The following is a 22,937-nucleotide window of genomic DNA, read 5'->3' as shown; positions in this document are numbered from 1 at the left end:
GCAATTATAGAGGTATCACGTCACTGAGTACCATCTATAAGATATTCTCCGCTAGCCTGCTAAGCCCGATAGCCTCATACGCCCAGGCAAATCAGCAACAGATAAGATTTTCTCTATACGGCAAGCGATGAAAAAACTGTTGGAATATGGACATCCGCTACACCATCTTTTCATCGACTCTAAAGCCGGCTATGATAACATAGGCAGGGTAAAACTGTACACAGCCATGAGAGAATTCGGTATCCCGACGAAATTAATAAGACTGCCTAGGCTGACCCTGACTAGGATGCAAGGCCAGATAAAAGCAGCAGGATCACTCTCGAAACCATTCCACATCAACAATGGTCTAAGACAAGGGGATGCTCTAACATGCGTCCTCTTTAACCTGGTCCTGGAGAAAGTGATTCGCGATGCAGACGTAAATGCGAGAGGAAGTCCTAGTTAGAAAACAAGTCTTTCGTAGCACTGAAGAAGGGAAGAAGGGGTTTTCGAATTATAAGTATTTGCGAGCTTAATAAATATCACCAGCGAAAAAAAAAATAAAGTTTTAGTTATTTCAAATATCTGGGTTGTTTTCTTAATTGTGGCATTGGATTTAATGCATTGTGTCAAGATTCGTAACTCGAGCCCTCAGCACTAGTCTGTACATCGACCAAACTGTCTTGCGCAGATTCCAAAATGATCATCCATGCCTATTGCGAAATAAGGGTGTTAATATTGCAGTCTGCTATGACCCCTGTCCCCACCCCTGCCTTTATTCTTGGCGGATAGCGATTATTAATGTTATATTGAAAACTTTCACTTGGCAAATAAGTAGAGTGCGTTATCTCCTCGTTGGCATTTATAGTTCATTTGATCGTTATGATAGCACCATCACATAAGTTGTTAACCCAAACAACCATGAAGAAGCGGGTCTAGTGGGGGAATTAGGGGCCAACAGAGAGGAAGAAATCCCTCAACAACAATCCATGGTTAATATACAAATTGTGTAAATGTTTGCAGCACTTGATCGGATCAATGATCAGTGCAGTGACTGCTTTCGATGAATATGTCTAAGCGTCCCCTTAGCTCCACTTAGAAGTAGGCACTTGTAGTTTGACGGTTCCAACTCCAGAGGAGATCCAGGCGCCTGTTTGTTCACGAACCTTCTTAACATCTGGTTTAGGAACGAAGAGAGTGAAGAAAGTTCTCATTCTATCAACTTTTTCTCCCGCTCTGCTTCCTAGTAGCATCTAAACGATGGTGTCGAAGCTACTTTATACACCAGGTAATTCCTGAACTTTACGAAACTCAATTCAGAGGCCTCCTTTTAGGTTTAATGAGAGCGAGGAACAATACTACTATCTTTCAGTATATGCCTACCGACTCAAAGCAACGTTTGATGACTTGCGATGATGCAGACCTTACAACTAGGAGAAGTTTTCTCCTAAGCGCGCACCACTCACTATCACTACTTATCAGATTGATGCCGTTAAGGAAGACCCATCTGCTGCCGGCCAATTTAGATCGACGGAGGACCGCTTTGGTTTGCTTTTAGAAGCAGATGCACCGGACGATTCTTTGGCCTCAGCAGGTGGCGTCGACTGGAGTTTAAGGTCAGGAATGTTAAGAGAATAGGTCTGCTTTGGTTCCTCAGTTAAGTACTGAGTCGTAATTGAATTGGCTCACATTCCTAATAAGCAGAGTAGAGTCTAGATTCAGGTTTTCCGTTGAGGAGCTTAGGGTTGCGGATCCCTTTATGGGTTATACCGTCACGATTTAAATTTAATTTTTGTGCTTCTTTTTTGTAATTTGTTGTTCCATGATTGCCTGCTAAGACCTTTGTTTTACTTGGGAAAGAAGTTGGATTTCCCTCACCACGGCGAAGTAGGTAATCGTCGAAGGAAGCATCATGATTCAGTCTTATATTTCTTTACCAGAGCTTTTTTCTGCGCTCACTTTCGACCTTGCGTTTTCCAATAAGTCACTATCTGAGATAATTTGTACATTGCAGTGTTTCGTTTAGGTGTACTGATAATTTTTAGACAAAACACTCCTGACCACAGATAATATTGGGGAAGACCTGCCGCCTTATTTTATTCCAGGATTTATTTGTTCGCTAATTCAATAACTATATTTGAGATGTTGACGGCCACTAGCTAAGACTAGAGAGTTTACTAACATTTCCTCTAATTAGGTTGTGAGATCTGTTGACCCCAATAGCACGAGAATCACGGCTGCAGACTAGATGGCAGAGGCATCACCACATTCTTTTGAGTCTTTCCGCTAGTGAGCACAGTTTGCCGAAAGTCAGCTACCTCGCTGCCTAATACTTTCCTACTTCTCTACCTATTTGAAGAGTCTTGTGAAGGTGACGGGTTTGACCGGGGAACCTAAGTTCTAGGTTGCAAATCCTCATTCTATTATACTTTCGGATGTCGTGCCTCTCATAACGATACGATTTTTGCGAACAAGTTGTCAGCGCAGCTCGTTTACATTTTTGGGTATATGCCATATATCATTTGGTATAATATTTCAAGTATGAAAGATTTTGTTGATTTTTTATGTCAGAATATTTGGGTACACGATTTATAGCTCGTAGTGTATATCATCATCATCATCAATGGCGCAACAACCGGTATCCGTTCTAGGCCTGCCTTAATAAGGAACTCCAGATATCCCGGTTTTGCGCCGAGGTTCACCAACTCGATATCCCTAAAAGCTGCCTGCCGTTCTATTCTACCCCATCCATACGGGTTAAATGACCCGCCTACCGTAACCTATTGAGCCACAACCTGACGGTCATGGTATCGCTCATAGATTTCGTCGTTATGTAGCCTACGGAATTATTCATCCTCATGTAGGGGGCCAAAAATTCTTTTTCTTCTCTTGAACGCGGCCAAGAATTCGCAATTTTTCTTGCTAAGAACTCAGGTCTCCGAGGAATACATGAGGACTGGCAAGATCATAGTCTTGTACAGTAAGAGCTATGACTGTATGGTGAGACGGTTTGAGCGGAACAGTTTTTGTAAGCTGAAATGGGCTTTGTTGGTTGACAACAACCGTGCGCGGATTTCATCATCGTAGCAGTTATCGGTTGTGATTTTCGACCCTAGATAGGAGAAATTGTCAACGATCTCAAAGTTGTAGTCTCTTATCTTTATTCTTCCCGTTTGATCAGTGCGGTTTGATGTTGTTGGTTGGTTTTCGGTGCTGAGGTTGCCACCATATATTTTGTCTTGCCGTCATTGATGTGCAGCCCAAGATCTCACGCCTACTCGATCTGGATGAAGGCGTTTTGTATGCCTCGGGTCGTTCTTCCCATGATGTCGATATCGTCAGCATAGACCAGTAGTTGAGTGGACTTAAAGAGGATCATACCTTTCGCATTTACGTCAGCATCACGGATCACTTTCTCGAGGGCCAGAGTAAAGAGGACGCATGATAGGGCATCCCCTTGTCTTAGACCGTTGTTGATGTGGAATGGTCTTGAGAGTGATCCTGCTGCTTTTTATCTGGAATCGCACATTGGTCAGGGTCCACTTAGTCAGTCTTATCAATTTCTTCGGGATACCGAATTCTCTCATGGCCGTGTACAGTTTAATCCTGGCTATGCTATCATAGGCGGCTTTGAAGTCGATGAAAAGATGGTACAGCTGAGGTCCATATTCCAACAGTTTTTCCATCGCTTGCCGCGGAGAGAACATCTGATCTGTTGTTGATTTGTTTGGAATGAAGCCTCTTTGGTATGGGCCAATGATATTCTGGGCGGTTGGGGCTATCAACAACAAAACCTTATTAAAATCGGTTCAATGTCTGTCTGTCTTTTTCACGCACTTTTCTCAGAAATGGCTATACCGACTGACACGAAATTTGGTGGGAAGGTGGGAACTGTGAACTTCCAGATATTCAGTAAGTGATTTCCTTCTAGGTTACGATTTAAGGGGAGTCCTCATACATATAAAAGAGGGGTGTAAAATTTTTTTCACCGAATATAATCCTGTGTGGTACCAAATGAAACCTCTCGATTTGTACTTTTCGAAGCCGGTCTGCGTTTTGAGATTTGTTAAAAAGGCGGGGAGTGGGAGGGGTGGAAAGTGATGATTTCTTTAACGGACCCATTCTTAAAAACTACCTTACCGAAAAATTTGCAAAAATTCATGAAGCTGCCTCTATATATGGTGCCTAGGCCTCAAAATAATCTCCATATCGATATCTGTTCAAATTAAGTTAAGAAATTGAATAAAACTCCCCTTAAGTTTATCCCAGACTTATAAAAGTTGGCAAAAGTATAAAATATAATATGAAGCATATTATCCCCAAGTTTGATCAAAATTATATTATTCGTAACAAAGTTACAGTAGCTCAAAGTTGACTTTACCGTGTAAATTTACTGCAACTAAATATCAATATCACACTAAAGTGGGATATATCTTAGTTCCAGCACTTGCATGCAGTAAAATGGAAATATTCAGATGAGTGCTATGAATTTAGATAGGTACGTGCGTATATATAAATGTACACATCAATATACGGTAATAGGCAATGTTTGTTTAGGACGAGCATGATGTTTATGCCTTTAATACCATATGTACCTATATCATATTTAAAAGTAATCCATACATGGAGGAATACTTGAATTTGTGGCTATCTCGAAAAGAAAAACGTGTATAGAAAGTTTCTCACATAAGATGAACACAAAACCTTTATATCTGAAGCGTGGAGAAACTGTTTTCCTCAATGTCTAGCTTTTAATGATCGCTCTTTGACGGACGAATTTTAACGGACCTGATTCAGGAGACCAAGCTAATTTAAGACGAAGGTATTAGGTGCCACTCCTCTGTGGCATCTAAAAATTATCAAATTCGGCGTAAAAGTGCAATTTTTGGGAAAAACCTTGTTAGTTTTTGATAGACGTGTGTATCTTACATCTTACTGGGTTGCCTCCAGTAGTTCAGGAAATAATGAGAAATTTTCAGGTTTGCTATATTTTTTACCGCTCTGTAGCACCTGCCAGTCTCTAATCAACTGTAACCTTTTTCAAGGACAAATTATGGGGTCAACTACTTTACTTCTTTTTGGCCTGAAGAACCTCGGGTTTTGTCCTCGTTCAAAGCGATGAGACCAACTGAAGTGATGAACTCATTCCCCTAGGATTGCATTTGCTATGGTTTTGTTCAGAGTGATAAAACCAATTCGGGCCTGTTTTTCATGAGGAACACAAGTTCTTGCTTGATAATCGAAGTTTCTCTGGGGTGTACTTATGCAAATTTCATAAAAGGTTGCCACGTCATGTCGAATATATTTTGAGGCTGAATCATACAAATATAAAAGGCAAATGTGATTTATATATTTTCTGTGACAACCTGACCATGAAAAATTGGTAGTAGATAAATACCGTGGTTCCTAGAATACGTACTTACATATCCAGCTGCTCATATTGCACTTGATGCGCCGTCATTTTCACTTTGCTAGATAAAGCGCCTAAACCGCCCCTTTTCGGCTGCGGTTAATTTCCCGAGAGTAATCAAATTAACGGCAGATTGGCGTGTTACTATTATTTGTGTACTTACACGTATTAAAAGTGTTTGCATGGAGATAAAAAAAATGCAGCGTAATCAGTTCGAATTTGACTCATGAGACTATGTTCCATCAATACTTACTTATCTAAAAAACATATTGCCCCAGTACGTTTGGGGTCTCTCGATACGATACTGGCCGCGGGGCTGACTGAGCTCGATCTAAACCCCATCAAGATAAAGTTCAATTTTTGTAGTTTAATGCACAAAACAATTTAGTGAAAAGTAGGAATTTCGATGGAGAGGTTCTCTGCCAGCTTGTCCAGTTGACGCTCCAGTACGTCCGCGGGTGACTGTCGTGTACACCTTTCTGTGTATGCAAACAGCGCTTTCCACACCTAATTTACTTCGATAATAATTATAATAGAAAGACGGGTTGTATTTTTTATGGCCGCGTATTAATAGGCGTGCATAGATAGGCGCTGCATAGAATAACATGAATGTGGATTAAGTACTTTGCAATCAGTGTTAATGACTGCGTACACTCACTGTATCGCCTAACGAACTTTGGGGCCAAATCACCTGTAACGTGTCACGGGCTCCCACCGGCCGCGCGAGGACTCAATGAACCACGGCGCGAGTCAGCACCCGGGCAGTGTTTCTGGAAATCGGCGGCAAGCTCCCAACTTGAAACAAGTGTTAGCTAACCCAGCTGAACATACACCGCCGTCTGAGGGGCTCTTGAGCTCGAGTATGATAACTTATCTATCGATTTCAGCTACGTACTTCAAACAATAAAAAGTGATATGTGAAACGAATTCCATCATTCTCCAAACCAAACGCTATCAATAAAATTATAAAAGTTACGAAAATAAAGATGTAAAGTGAGTGGTGCCGGTAGTTCACAATAATGAGATAAAACAAGCAGCGCTGGGAACGTAGCCTTATGAAATATGCGACTGCCTAAAGTTTCGTTACGAAGAAGTTTTTTCCTGGGAATATGCGCGGCTCTCCTGCTCTTCTTCGGATTTTGCATCAGGTAAGTGGACAGCACCTGCTCAGTGTAGTTTGTGATCCTAATCAGTTTTAGCGTAAGCGCGGTGGTTATCTCCTGAAATTAGCTGTTGACTGATTGCTATAAAAATAGAAGCTCAGATATTTGCTCTTATCGGAGAAGTAATAAAGATGGATCAGAAATCAATTAATTGATAACAGTCATGTTCACTTTTTTGCAATGTGTGCTCTGGAAATGAAAACCATGTCGTTTATTTATCATAGGGCCATATGCTCTTGGCCGCAGCTGGCGGGAATGTTGCTTTGATTGAAAACAAACGTTGTAGACTACTTTTCAATTTATATGCGTGTATCTCATTTCCGGAATCATTTGATTTCCCCGCAGTGTAAAATTTTACAATTTAAGGTTTTACACCGACGAAAGGACTAAATGCATTTTGAAAACCGGTATATACCATACATATATATTAATGGGCACCTGACTACCAATAAAACTCCTTCTCATTACCAGAAACCAACTTGGAACTTTTTAACGCACTACTTCGGGCTAGCCCTTCCGCTTTAAAGACCCTTCAATCCAGGAGATTCGTTTCAACAGCGGGTGGGAAGGGACGAAAGCGAATTGTTCGGTCAAGGAAGTTTTTGCCATCCGGTCCCTTCAATCTTCTTTGCAATAAGAACTACTCGCCAGAGCTCTTCAGAATAATAATAATAATAATCGTCGGCGCAACAATCCATTTGGATCAGGACCTCGAAGTTTGTTAGAGCAATTCATCCAAGACCTTAACAGTACACTACAGGAGTACAGTACCCTATAGGAGGCAATGCGGTCAGCATTGCACTCGCCCGAGATTATTATCCTGATTTGACTCAGGTACTCATTCACAGCTGAGTCGACTAGAATTCGACGTCAAATCACGATACAAATTCGACTGCTACCAGTGAGATTTGAACCACGACCTTCCGTACGACAGCCTTGTACTCTAACCACTCAGCTATCCGGACTCTACAGAATCCCTTCCATAATGTTTTCCGGAAAGAGCTGCCATATCTCTGTACCAAGTTGTTGGCGAATCCCATCCCATCTTTCGCAAAAAAATGTATAATTAGCGTCGTCCATCATCCATCAGGGGACCGTGATTTCTCAATGTTGTGCAAGTAAGGCCGAAAAATCAGCTACGAATCCCGTCAGGCTATATACCTCTTGGCTGGTTTTGTCAAGAGAGTTGACACTGACATTTATGTAGTGTAGGTTGCCTTTCTCCGCGAGCAACCACCATCCTTAAGTCTCCCCACTTCCATGATCGCCAACACAGCCAGTTTTGAGACAGCATGGGAGAGAGTTCCTCGTCGCCGCACATTTGTAAGGCGCTTACGATACACCCCCTTCCCAAGGGCATCAACCTAAACTTCCGTGTCGTAGAGCAGAATGGTCTCCGTTATTGCTAGATTTATGTAGGACTCCCAACGTTTGCCATTAGCCGACATAGTCGAAACTTAAACTTTAGCCTTATCCGCTGCTGCTTCAATTTGTGGATGGGTATAGGACACAATAATAATATCCAAGGGATGTCGCATTGCGTCCTAAAAGAACGTTTTTGCTTCTTTACTGGTTATAGTATAACTATAAACTATAGTATGTGGTTTAATCCTATAACCGACAGAAATCTTATTATTTTCCCTACTTCCAAGTGCTTCAACCTGGCTGTCTGAACCTACTTCGCACAAGTGCGGAAACTATCCCAGGACATGTGTGGAGGTTTCACACTCTCCTCACAGAATCTACAGATAGTGTCCGTAAATTTAGCCTACAGTGACCAGTGAGTTATTCCCATGGGCCGGAGGTTTTTCTTGGTGAGGTTTAAACAATCTTTCTAGCGCTTGGGTTCGTATCCCCCCATGAGCACCCTGGACTGTCGCCATTCCGTTTCATTTTTCAATGTTGAAGCCATGAACCCGTTTCTAACTCTACAGAATGGCTCTGGCCTGTCCACTTCATTGCTTTCTAACCCAATGTACCCCCAGAGTATCCAGAACTTATTGAGCCAGCTAAACCAATTTGGAATCTACCTGATAGAATCTAAGTGCCTTAATAGCCGCTTGGGTATCGATTAGAATAGCAATGTTCTACCCCATATAGTTCCTTTCAAGGTTGAAGAAGGCACATTTGCCTATGGCGTATATTTCTGCCTGAAATATGCTTACCTTAACGTGTTTCCAATTTCTTATCGAAGTGGAACCTCGTTGTCAAGTTATCCATTGGTATCAGTAATTCGGAATGCCGCCTAGAAGAAATATCAATTTTCCTTGTATTTAGGCACCTCCCCGCCTCACTGGTACTCTCAGACGTTCTAAAGAAAGCCATACTTTCAGCTTTCAAGCTTGCGCTTCCTAGTGAATGATACTATATTGGCCTTGGCTGGATTTACACGCGCGAATTACTAGTGATTCGTCATATTTGCCCCTACAGATTAGTGCATCACATATCTTTGTTTGCGATGTGTTATCGAACGCTCCTACGATGTATTTCCTTCGTATCTGCATTACTTCGTAATACATCCGTCAGCTGATACAGATCAGTTTCGGTTGACTGTCCTGCCCAGCAAGTGTGCTAACATGGTTGTAGGGGATTGCGTATTAGAACGTTAGTGCCAATATAGTTGTCTATGACTTTCTCCACTGTCTTAAGTGCGAACGTACGGAAAATGTCAGGCAGATTGGTCTGAAAGATTTCGAGTGAAAAGGATCGTTTTTGCCTGGTTTCGGAATAAAGATCACTCTTGCCCGCTTCCATGGGCTATGCCACCTCTTACCACTCTTAGGAGAGATTCTAAGTTGATTTCTAAACTTTTCTGGAGAAGTGCTGGGAAAATGTCATCTTCTAAAGGTGACTTCAGTGGTTTAAAGGTTCCCACTACAAATTTTATATTAGCTTCCGAGCATGCTTCTTTCGCTAGTTTCTAGTTCACTTTTTCCACCTTCTGTAGGTTCTTGAGATATCAGGCAGAATGCTATTGCGTTCCTCCGTGGAGCAAGGCCACGCACCTCTTTTCTCATTCTGGCAAGGTTCGTACCCCACCAGGGTACGTCCCTGATGACTTCACCCGGATAGCTGGCCTCATATGCGTCAATGACGACTCTGTTGAGGCCGTCTACCGCTGTTTCTAGCCCTATTTCGCTCCTGACGTCAGCGTGCACTTGTAGATGGACCATGTTGTCACTCAGGTATCTTGCATAGGAGTCCCACTCTGTTCTCCTGGGATTCCTTATTATTCTATTTATTTCCGAGTTGGCCTCAACATGGAATCTGATTATTCTTTGATCCGTTCGTTTAATGTCGCTACTTCTCTAGACCTCATGGGGGCGTTGGCATCGCAGCGGAGAAGAAGTAGTAGCGCCTTCCTCTCGCTGTGTTATTCTGACGTGATCTCCATCCTCGTCTCGCTATCTAACGTTTCATAGACCAGGGAGAGATCTCTCAGATAATCCCTCAATATTCGCAAGAGGTAGCTCGGCATGTGGAATAAAGTTTCTAGTACACTTAGTATATCTACATATCATACGAACTTGAAGGTATTTCTGACATCCAGCGTTACGAGGACCATTAATCGTTAAGATCGGCGGCTGTGTGCTTCAACTTGTGTATTTCCCTGCTCTAAAACCGAACTCTTCTTGGGATAAGTACCGTCGCAGCGAGTCTATTTCTGATGAGTGTTTCGTGTAATTTCCTGGCTGTGTTAAGCATACAGCTATCGAGTTTCTCTTCCCTCTGCTGATTAGCGCAAGCATCCTCACCTTCTAGTATTAAGGAAAATGCTTTGCTTCACGTAAGCGGTAAATGTGCTGCGAAGTACATTTGGCCGTTGATGAATATAGGGATGCCATCAGAACCTGGCACGTTTTTATTTTTATAGAGAGAATTGCATCTTGATGTTCTATCAAGGTGAAAAGTGGCGATTCCTCGGCATATTCTACCGTTGTTGTCAACCCGTACGCAAGCTTTACGGAATGATGTCGGTACAATGCAGACAACTTGTTCGCCATTAAGTGAACAGGGTTTCCGCAGAACTCCAATTTTCTGAATGAATAGTTTATAACCGAGTCCCCGAGGATCACTATTCTCCTCGTCGATTAGGTCATGCTAGCAGCCGCCAGTTTTGGTTTTGTTTGTCGAGCTGCGAAATCACTTTTTAGCTGCTCTGTAGTGTAAATGAGCCGCGCCTAATACAAGTGCCCTTGCAACTAGACTCCATTCCGCCGTGCCGAAAATGGCGCATCGAGAGCATCAAACCTTCATGATCTCATTCGGTGTTGGGTAAACCCGGAAGAACGTTATCCCTAAATACTGAGTCCAGACAAAGCCATCCTCTCGGGCCTAAACGAAACCCGAAGTCGGGTGCGGTCTTGAAATTAGATGGAAACATCATCATCAACGGCGCAACAACCGGTATCCGGTCTAGGCCTGCCTTAATAAGGAACTCCAGACATCCCGGTTTTGCGCCGAGGTCCACCAATTCGATATCCCTAAAAGCTGTCTGGCGTCCTGGCCCACGCCATCGCTCCATCTTAGGCAGGGTCTGCCTCGTCTTCTTTTCCTACCATAGATATTGCCCTTATAGACTGTCCGGGTGGGATCATCTTCATCCATACGGATTAAGTGATCCGCCCACCGTAACCTATTGAGCCGGATTTTATCCACAACCGGACGGTCATGGTATCGCTCATAGATTTCGTCATTGTGTAGGCTACGGAATCGTCCATCCTCATGTAGGGGGCCAAAAATTCTTCAGAGGATTCTTCTCTCGAACGCGGCCAAGAGTTCGCAATTTTTCTTGCTAAGAACCCAAGTTTCCGAGAAATACATGAGGACTGGTAAGATCATAGTCTTGTACAGTAAGAGCTTTGACCCTATGGTGAGACGTTTCGAGCGGAACAGTCTTTGTAAGCTCTGTTGGCTGACAACAACCGTGCGCGGATTTCATCATCGTAGTTGTTATCGGTTGTGATTTTCGACCCTAGATAGGAGAAATTGTCAACGGTTTCAAAGTTGTATTCCCCTATCCTTATTCTTGTTCGTGCTTGTGTTTGACCAGTGCGGTTTGATGTTGTTGGTTGATTCGTCTTCGGTGCTGACGTTGCCACCATGTATTTTGTCTTGCCTTCATTGATGTGCAGCCCAAGATCTCGCGCCGCCTGCTCGATCTGGATGAAGGCAGTTTGAACGTCTCGGGTGGTTCTTCCCATGATGTCGATATCGTCAGCATAGGCCAGTAGTTGGGTGGACTTGAAGAGGATCGCACCTCTTGCATTCACCTCAGCATCACGGATCACCTTCTCGAGGGCCAGGTTAGAGAGGACGCATGATAGGGCATCCCCTTGTCGTAGACCGTTGTTGATGTCGAATGGTCTTGAGAGTGATCCTGCTGCTTTTATCTGGCCTCGCACATTGGTCAGGGTCAGCCTAGTCAGTCTTATTAATTTCAATGTGGATACCGAATTCTCTCATGGCCGTGTACAGTTTTACCCTGGCTATGCTATCATAGGCGGCTTTAAAGTCGATGAACAGATGGTGCAACTGTTGCCCATATTCCAACAGTTTTTCCATCGCCTGCCGCAGAGAGAAAATCTGATCTGTTGCTGATTTGCCTGGAGTGAAGCCTCTTTGGTATGGGCCAATGATGTTCTGGGCGTATGGGGCTATCCGGCCTAGCAAGATAGTGGAGAATATCTTATAGATGGTACTCAGCAACGTGATACCTCTATAATTGCTGCACTGTGTGATATCTCCCTTTTTATGTATGAGACAGATTATGCCTCGCTGCCAATCGTCAGGCATTGATTCGCTGTCCCATACCTTGAGCACAAGTTGATGAACCACTTGGTGTAACTGGTCGCCTCCATATTTAACCAATTCGGCTGTAATTCCATCGGCTCCTGGTGACTTATGATTTTTTAGCCGATGAATTGCACGGACTGTTTCTCCTAAACTTGGTGGTGGCAGTATTTGTCCGTCGTCTTCAGTTGGCGGGACCTCCAACTCGCCGATGTTCTGGTTGTTCAGTAGCTCATCAAAGTACTCAACCCATCGCTCCAATATGCCCATTCTGTCGGAAATCAGATTTCCCTCTTTGTCTCGGCAGGATGAGCATCGAGGTGTATAAGGCTTCATCCTGCTGACTTGTTGGTAAAACTTCCGCGCCTGGTGCGGTTGCTACCTGTACTTTTCTAGTTCACGGACTTGTTGGTTCTCCCAGGCTTCCTTTTTCCGTCTGTGAAGTCGCTTCTCCGCTCGACGGAGTTCGTGATAAGTCTCTGCGCGTGCCCGCGTTCTTTGAGAATGCAACATTACCCGGTATGCGGCATTCTTCCGTTCCGTTGCTAGCTTACATTCATCGTCAAACCAGCCGTTCCGACTCCTTTTGCGGCTGGGGCCAAGTATATTTGTGGCCGTATCCATGATAACGTTCTTCAGGTGGTTGTGAAGATCATTAGTTGATGCTTCATCTCCAGGTCCTCTATTGACTGCGGTTATTGCGGCATCCATTTCCCTCTTATAGGTGTCGCGGAAGACTGTGTTGTGGATGGCTTCAGTGTTCACTCTCACCTGATTGTCAGAGGGGATTCTAGGATTCTTAGATGGAAACGGTGCCCGTTAGGTCGAAGTGCTATTAAGCTGGACCCTTGTCCCGGTATTGTTCTTTAATTACCATTAGATCATCTTTTACCTCGGTAGAGAGTTGCGCCAGCAACTCATAACCGATTGCACTCCGTTGCATGTTAATTTGTAAGATGCAGATCATGTTAGCTGCGTTAGCTCTTTCCATTGCGCCCTGAAGACTGAACACCCTTCCGAGCCTGTAGTATGTGCAACATTTTTTTTAGACGTGCGATGGACCCTGCGGAGACGAAAATTCTCCATTTCCTTGCAGGTCCTCATTTCAGTACCTATCTGGCCCCAGCTGCGACACGCTCCCCTTTTGTCATATCCACGAGAGACATAGGACGTGTACCCAGATTCGCATCAGCACTCTACACACTGCAAAAGCCAATTCTGATTTGTTAAGAAATTTCCTTGCTTATTGCTCGGCAACTTCCATCACAACAAGTGTTTGGCCTCGAGAATTCGCAAAGGCTATACCTAACCATTGGTTACCTCTGCTTTTTTGACGACGCGGTGAGTTGTTTCCTCTTGTCTATCTGCAACAAGTCTCCTTCAGATGCGTCATCCTGTTTCCGCTTTTTCCCAGTTCGGTGAAGAAACACATTGGTCCGTTTTCTGGGGAAAGGTTGCAGACCGCATTGTCTTCACAATTGTCACACCTGTCCTGATAAGCCCTTCGGTTGCAGCTCTAGCGAGAACAGTCGATTGAGCTCCCATTCGAGTTATGTTTAAATCTCTCTATCCGAGTTCAGCGATATTCTCTGGGCTTCTTTCCGAAGCAGGGGAACTGCAGGATATTGTAGTGGCCGTCCCGACACCGGAAGCCGAATCGTTTTGCAGGTCTTTTTTTGTGTCTCGACGTGTACCGGCCACTCGCTGTTCCTAGTACCGTGACCAATTCTTTAAAGATGGCAGGCGACCGATGAGATTTAAAAGATTGAATGACAAACATATTCTAGGCTCGGCAATGTTGATTTGATTGTTTGATGCAACTTAAAAGAGTTACTTTGTTTCCTTGTGCGATAAATTTTTCAACGGATACCTTAACGTGCAATAGGATTCCCCTAATTCTTTTAACACTAGTGAGCAGATACTGCAGGCTCGGAATGGTTCTCGGTCTTCAGGTTAGAACTGGATAAGTCTAGGATAGATCTAGGATGATCCCCACTCTGCAAATCAACATCACCCGGGGTTCAATCACTTACAAGTTGCTAGCGCAGCTGGTTGCAGAGATATTAATTAACCTAGTGCTAATCAGTGAATAGTACCGGGACAAGGGATAACGTTTATTAGCGTCTACCTACGCTGAATATTTATAGTTTAGGGCGACTGGTAAGAGGCATGCACCAGAATGATTTCGATTGAGAATTAGCAACTGCAGGGTGGGCCCCGGAATGCTTACCTTCTCCATTAAGTGAGAATTCCGCCGATGTAAGGTGGATCCTCTGGGCTTAAACGAAGTAGAGTCATGGAGAGTGCTTCTCCCTCTCTTGCGGAGGTGTATTTCTGTATTGATGTTCAGATATTGAACTGATATTTACAACAACTGTAAGGAGCGCCGATTATCTACATAGAATCAGTAAGACTCTAATACAAGTTAAGGAGCATCAGGTTTGTACAGTGTGATGCTTAAACGACAATTTCCAATATAGTTGAAATGGATGCTTTCCATGAGCAATTACATGCAGTTCGGGAGAAGTTCCTAACATGACATTCTGTTGGTGATGGGTGATTTAAATGCTAAGGTGGGGTTAATCTAAAATTTATCGCAATGTCGTCTGTCCAGTCGCTCTCTATGGTCCTGAGTGTTGGTGGACCATAAAAGACAATGAACGGCGTCTTGCGGTAGTGGAGACGAAGATGCTACGTTGGATTAGTGGCGTCACACGTTTAGATCACATCCGAAATGAGGATATCCGCGATCGTTATGGGGTTGCACTGATCGTGGAAAAGTTGCGAGAGAGGCGCCTTCGATGGTATGGTTACGCAATTCACGAGAATTCACTTGCCAAGATTGGTCTGAACATCGAAGTCGATGGTAAACGACCAAAAGGCAGACCTAAACAACGGTGGCTTGATACGCTAGATGGGAATTTGAAAGCCTGAGATTGCACCCAGATCAGGCATTCGATAGAGCCAAATGGCGAAGCCGATCGCGACGAGCCGACCCCGCTTGTAAACGGGACAAAGGTTGAAGAAAAAGAAGAAGTGGGGTTAATTGCGCGGGCAAGTAGTGGGGAAATATGGTCTTGGTGTTCCCAACAATAACGGTAAAAGATTGTGGATTTTCGTAACCTTCATTAGCTTGGTATTGGCAATACACGGTTCAAGCACAAGCCTGAAACAAGGCCAGGTGGGTTTCAACGATTGTTAATGAAATCATAATAGTTATCTTCTGAATATGCATAACAACATTAGTCGCAGCATTATTTTCTGGTCGTTTCTCTTCGCTGGGGTGTCGATACTGCGCGTGTTCATAGTGGAATAGAGGGTCCACCCACCAAATTCAATAGGGTCCGATTACGTCACCGGTTGTCGTACAGCATTTACACAAACCCAACAGAACCCGCTCGACAATATTAATGAACACACAGCCACCACCCAAGGTGCCTTTTTCTCCGACTGGGGAGAAGTTGTCGGCCGGTTCCAAAAAGAACATCAGAAATGCTGGTTGACTGCGAAAAATTGGAGGCGGATCGATGAACGTAAGAAGTTGAGAAAGCACACATACACACGATAATATAACAACTATGTATATAATAATAACAATAATAATCGTTGGCGCAACAATTTAATTGGATTTAGGCCTTGAAACGTGGTAACGTACTTCACACAAGTCTATAACCGTACTAGGGGGTTAAGTCGACTGTGAGATATGAACTGCTACTTTCCATTGCGCCAGGCTAGTACCCTAACCAATAAGCCTGAATACTCATTGAGGCCTATAAATTCCATTCGTCAAAGTCGAGGTACTAACGCTAAAGAGCGAATATTAAAAAAATTTGCTGCCTGCAAACTATCTCAGATATCTTATGCATGAGAGACAATTTTGGCGCTTGAAAACAAGAAATATTAACATTAAATAAATTTTATTTTATTTGAACTTTTAAATAGCCAATGTAATGTAAATTAACTTTAAGATTGATTAATATTGCGTGAGTTTTTTAGTTGTTTTAAAAGAAACACGCGGCACTAAGTACAGAGATAAGTATTTTTTCCTGCGTAAATGTATACAGATTGGGTAATTTGCAGAATTCCTATATCAAGTTGGAAAAAAAAAATTTACATGTTTATCTTTTTATCTATATAATGTATAATCTGCAGTTCAATGAAATATTCAATAAATATCTCCAAAAACTAAATTTTGCTATTTTCGAAACTTGGCATATTCGCCGGCTTTCCAGAAAAAAGGGACAGATAACTATTTCTGTTTCCATTCAACCGACGCCAGATTATTAATAATAATCTTTATTGATAATATTTTAGATATCCCTTCTACTAATTGAATTTGAAGAGATTAAACATGGTTTTGATAGCCAAGTTTTAATATTTTTCGAATATTTCAGGAGGTGCTTGCGAATCTATATTTAAAACTGACAAACGTTGAATAAGACCAGAAAAGCTGTTCATTCTGTCTAATCCATCTTAATCCAATTGAGATTGAGTACATACTGCCACAGTTCTCCAGATAATATTTATAGTGTGCATAAATTTTTCGGGCTAATCCGTTAGATAACTATTTTTTATAACTTCTTTGCCTTGGAATTCATAATAACATTCCGCATCAATAGTTTCCTATAAGTTGACTAAGATATGTTTTGCCCCAAATATTATAGTAATTTGGAACTAAGAAAACATCCTGGTCTGTGATTTTCTTCAGCTAGAGTTCAGCCTTTGGAAATAGAAGGGAGAACAGATATATTTTTTGGTTACCACGATGCTGGCCGTAAAACCCTAATGCCTATTCGTTTCCATTAGTTTACTGCTTTCTCCCATGAAGCTCTTAGATTATTGGAGGATTTCTCTTAGTACTTTCAATGGAGAAAAGACCTGAGGTGTTTGCATAACTGTCTATTTTTTCCCTTGTAGACTGCTACACCTTGTGGGATTTTTATCTTTAACAACCTGCATCACACGCGCTGGAAGCATTTCAAAGTCACTGTTGTCTTAACAAAATGACCTTTCTAATAAATACAGATCTTCACTTTGGCCGGAATAAACAAACGGACTATCAGATCAATAATCAGCGAACACTGTGAAAGAACAATATTATCTCACATTTCCAATTCGTCAAATGAAAAAGTTGACGATTCTTTGCTAGTCTTCAAAATAGTGTTTCATGTTCATTCTTTAGCGGGGTATAAGGCATCAACACAGTCAGATTATGGTTCAGTTTCACAATCATCACACTTAACGCTATGCACGTAATAAGCTCACGACAGCAAGCTAAACACAAAATGAATACAGACACTCATGACGACTGAGATTCGAACCGAGCGAGGCTAACGCTCTACTCCTTCAAACATCCGCCGTGAAGTCTGGAAAACCAAGCTCTCATTAGCTTTCTCAAATTGAACGTGTACTTCTACAAGGTAATCCTTGGCTTTATAGAGGTAATCCTCGATGAAAATGCAGCAACTATTCTTCCCATTTACCAACCCACCTACTTCCATATTCATAACATTTAGCTGTATTGTCTAACCTGAATATACATATTACATTGATCTTGATTGCGTGCAACGAGTTTCGCCATATATTGTGTCATGTGTTACCATTGCCCTGGCCCAAGCAACTTTTTGAGAAACATTCCCATTTCAAATAGATCCCATTTCAAATAGATCTAGGGTTGCAGCAGTGTGTGGGGTTTACACTCATTAAAGTTACCCCTGCCCTTTCCTTGCTTTTTCTTCGCGAAACAGCCATCATGATCATCAACGACGCAGCAACTGGTATCCGGTGTAGACCTGCCTTAATAAGGAACTCCAGACATCCCGGTTTTGCGCCGAGGTCCACCAATTCGATATCCCTGGAAGCTGTCTGACGTCCTGATTGACGCCATCGCTCCATCTCAGGCAGGGTCTGCCTCGTCTTCTTTTTCTACCATAGATATTGCCCTTATAGACTTTTCGGGTTGGATCATCCTCATCCATACGGCTTAAGTGACCCGCCCACCGCAACCTATTGAGCCGGATTTTATCCACAACCAGACGGTCGTGGTGTCGCTCATAGATTTCGTCGTTATGTAGGCTACGCCAAAAATTCTTCTCTCTCCGCTTTGAACCCAGGCTTCCAAAGAATACATAAGGACTGGCAAGATCATAGCCTTATACAGTAAGAGCTTTGACCCTATGGTGAGACGTTTCGAGCGGAACAGTTTTTGTAAGCTGAAATAAGCTCTGTTCGCTGCCAACAACCCTGCGCGGATTTCATCGTCGTAACTGTTATCGGTTGTGATTTTCGACCCTAGATAGGAGAAATTATCAACGGTCTCAAAGTGGTAGTCTCCTATCTTTATTGTTTTCGTTTGACTAGTGCGATTTGATGTTGTTCGTTCTTTGGTTTTTAGCGCTGACATTGCCACCATGTACTTCATCTTTTCATCATTAATGTGCAGCCCAAGATCTCGTGCCGCCTGCTCGATCTGGATGAAGGTAAAATGTACATCTCGGGTTGTTCTTCCCACAATGTCAATATTGTCAGCATAGACCAGTAGTTGGGTTGACTTGAAGAGGATGGTGCCTCTCGCATTTACGTCTGCATTGGGAATCATGTTCTTCAGGGCCAGTTTGAAAAGGACGCACGATAGGACCCCCGCCCCCCTCCCCCCCTTCCTCCGCGAAACAACCGGTGAGCATTATTTCACAAGAAAGAATTTGTTTTAAGCGACTATGTTTGCCGGTATTCGCACATAATACAATCGCGCCTCTCAAGTCGAACTTCCTCCAAGTCGAATTATTCTCTAACTCAAACTTTTTGGCCTTTCGTTGGCGTTGGCCTCGTTGTTCCACCTGGATGATTCAGCCCGAAAAGTCTATAAGGGCAATATCTATGGTAGAGAAAGAATACTAGGCAGGCCAGGATGCCAGGCAACTTTTAGGAATACCAAATTGGTGGACCTCGGCGCAAAAGCGGGATGTCTAGAGTTCCTTATTAAGGCTTTGATGATGACGACTGAAAACTATGAACCAAACTGGTGGTATTTGTCTGTTCACTTCGAATTTAGCTGTGAAATTACCATATTTTACAATATTCGTAGTTGAACGCATTCTTGACAACCGTATTCGTGAAATCGGATTTGTCAAAAACTGCGGAACTACTGACGCAATACACGCTGCGCGGTTATTCATGGAGAAACACCGTGAGAAGCATCGCCCTCTTTACATTGCATTTCTGGATCTAGAGAATGCGTTTAACCGTGTGCCACATGAACACATCTGGTATGCTTTACGATAACACTTGTGTGTGCCAGAAGAACTCGTGCGCTGGGTTGAATTGTTCTACTTCGATCCGAAAAGTAAAGTATGGCGGGTGGATGAAAACCGCTTCATGTCTCTGTTGGTGTTCATCAAGGAAGTGCCCTCTCACCACTCCTTTTTGTTCTTGTTATGAACACCGTCACACGGGACATCCAACGACCAGTGCCCCATGCACTGCTTTACGCAGATGATGTTTTCCTACCATCTAATAGCAAAAATTATCTTGAGCAACTTGTCCAAAAATGGAATGATCGCCTCATGCAACACGGTCTCAGATTGAAACTAAACAAAACTGAATTATTGACGACCGATCCCCTTGAAACAGGTATCGCGGATCAACGCTATCAGCCAATGGAGAACTGTGTTATGAAATTGCTTCACGCATTAACGCAACCTGGCTGAATTGGCGTTCTTTGTGATTGACGTATCAACGAACGTCTCAAGTCTAAAATCGACCGCAATGTCGTCCGTCCTGTCGCTCTCTATGGTTCTGAGTGTTGGCCAACTAAAAAAGGCAATGAATGGCGGCTTGCGGTAATGGAGACGAAGATGTTGCGTTAGACTAGTGGCGTGACACGTTTTGATCAAATCCGAAATGAGGATATCCGCGTTCGTTATGGGGTTGTACAATCGTGGAAAAATTCCGAGAGAGGCGTCTTCGATGGTATGGTCACGTAATTCGTGCTAACGAGAATTCACTTGCCAAGATTTGTCTGAACATCGAAGTCGATGGTAAACGACCAAAAGGCAGGCCGAAACAACAGTGGCTTTATACGTTGGATGGGGATTTAAAAACCTCGAGATTGCATTGATAGAGCTAAATGGCGAAACCAATCACGACGAGCTGACCCCGCTTGTGAACTGCACAAAGTCTGAATAAAAAGAAAAAGACGAAGAGTTAGAAGTGCCTCTCACTTAGGAGTGACCAGTTGATCTTGCAATGGAATAGTACATACCAGGCATTTTTTACTGAAAATTCAAAGCGCGACAATATAAAGAGAATATAACCATTAAATCAATGTGGACATTTCGGTGCATTTTGAAATCATAGCCTTCATTGTAATTAAATGCTGATTTATGGTGATCGATCCTCAATTTTGATCGAACCTGTCGTGAGCGTCCAACTTCATCACTTTATGTCTCTGGCTTTTCGGGAATTGCAGTAGCTCCTTTATTCGGAGATTCGTAATTCGTTTACCATGTTGTTGAGATGTTTCGAAAGTGAAAGCCCAAATTCGGATGTTATTAAGTCATGTATCCCACTTTTCTCATGTTTCAGTAGCTGTTAAATAGAGTCTCTGATTCGTTTTGCTCCCAGTCGCGAGTCTAGTTCTTGAGATATTTCAGCAACTCTAGGGGCTGACAGTTGCTGTACATGTCTGGTTTATCTCCCAATGTTCGACTTTGTAGAAGGCATCTTCCGAAGTTTTCACAATTTCAGCCTCATCCCTGGAGGGGGTGAAAACTTTATAGTGGGGGAGGGGAAGGCTTCCCTCGTCGAACCGGATAATAACTCATGGTAGTTGAAAAATCGCATCAACCAGCTAGAAAGTACAAGCCCAGAAAACAAATTGGAAAGGTTTCGAGATAACCGACATAAGGCAACATACATTTCTCAAAATTGCGAATTTATCAAGGAAACGTGTATAATTTAGAAAATGTAGACAACTTTATATAATTAGATGTACAACTGACGAGCAATGGAAATGAAATTGACGGAATAAAACGCTGAATTCAGCTCGCAAACAGAGCCCTCTACTCGTTCCTACCGATTTTAAGTTCCAACCGTACACACAGAAAAGCGAAGCTCCAAGTATAGAAAACGATAATATGATCTATGATATGCCGAGGATATGATACATGGACCCTAACGCAAACTCTCAAAAAACTGTTCAATACCTTCGAGAGGAGGGTCCTGATTACAATAATGGAAGCTAAACAAGAGAATCAGATACAACCATGAGTTATGCCAAATATTTGACGAGCCTGAAGTCCCCAAATTAGTCAAACATCGGAAGTTGCAGTGGGTTGTCCACGTTCAACGTATGGATGACACTCGGATATATAAAAGGGGAGAACAGGAGGTTAGGAAAACCCCGGAAGGGTGAATAGATTCAGTTAACGAAGAAAGTGCATCACTGCTCGGATTTCGAAATTGGAGTACGCGATCGATAGATTGAGATAGTTGGAGGAAGGAGATTCTCAAGGTCCGAAATGCGCTGTAGAGTCTCGATGACAATGACAAATATGTATTATACAATTTTTCCTTGGGCGAACTCGCCATGCAAATAATAACAATCGTTGGCGCAACAATCCATATTGGATCAGGGCCTTGAAGTATGTGAGAGCCTTCATTCAAGACCGTAACGGTACACTACAGTACACTGTAGGAGGCAATGTGGTCAGAATTGCACTCGCCCGAGATTATTACTCTGATATGACTCAGGTACTCATTCACAGCTGAGTCGACTGGTATCCAACATCCAGTCACGATAACAAATCTCCTGCCACCAGCACAGCGCTCTAACCACTTGAGCCATCCGGATACTCGCCATGCAAATGTTTTATCAAAAATAGTGTGAAATTTAATTTTTAACTACCCACAAATGCAGCGGCTCTATAGACGAAGTTTTTCATAAGAATAGCACAAAACCTTTCATATTTTAAACAACCAGTGTATTTTACTTAACTAACTTCATGTTGGGTTCCTTCTAAATGGATGTAACATCAACTTCCGTGAAGGTTTCACTCATTTGCGACCAGCCCTTATGGAATTTACGCAGTAAGCATTTTTTTAATTCCTCCTTTTTTTAATAGATGCAATTTTTAACAGTGACCTACCTCTTAAATCATTTGTATTCTAGGATGCTAGTAGGCCACACGAGTCGTGCGATGGCCGAGATTGAACGTTCGGATCTTGTTTCGCCTTTGATATTTGTGTAACATTGAAGCTGAAGGACAATCTCATTGAAAATCAAATAAATAAAAAAATAACAATACAAACTGAGCCGTATAGATGCCCTAAACTCCGCGAAGGGTGTACAGAAGACATATATCGTGCCCCTGCTATTCAGTGCCAGTTGCTTGCAAAGGATAAAAAACTTCAGCAAATCATCGGCACTAGCTTTCCAAATCCATCTTAATGTTCTATAACGAATCAAAGATCCTTCTCCTTTCTCTTTTATATATATTCCTTTATCATGTTTAAGGGCTTGTTTTGGAAGAATTCCGCGTGACTACTGGAATTGCTCTAGTATAACTCAGGCGTTGAAAACCTATTAGTTCCGG

The 22,937-nt window shown here is 42.7% G+C and overlaps 1 protein-coding gene across 5 annotated transcripts in view; it reads left to right on the top strand.

Moving 5' to 3' along the window:
- LOC119648244 (glycoprotein 3-alpha-L-fucosyltransferase A) overlaps positions 1 to 22,937 on the top strand; it is a 46,341-nt gene that overhangs the window by 8,259 nt on the left and 15,145 nt on the right. For all 5 annotated transcript variants that reach the window (XM_038049879.1, XM_038049878.1, XM_038049877.1 and 2 more), the window contains exon 2: positions 6,277 to 6,537. In XM_038049879.1, the coding sequence (XP_037905807.1) occupies positions 6,452 to 6,537 (86 nt within the window). In that variant the 5' untranslated portion in view covers positions 6,277 to 6,451. The remainder of the gene's footprint in view (positions 1 to 6,276; positions 6,538 to 22,937) is intronic.

The sequence above is a fragment of the Hermetia illucens genome, chromosome 2 (genome assembly GCF_905115235.1).
Source record: "Hermetia illucens chromosome 2, iHerIll2.2.curated.20191125, whole genome shotgun sequence".
Lineage (NCBI taxonomy): Eukaryota > Metazoa > Arthropoda > Insecta > Diptera > Stratiomyidae > Hermetia > Hermetia illucens.
This window is presented reverse-complemented; position numbering and strand designations above follow the sequence as displayed.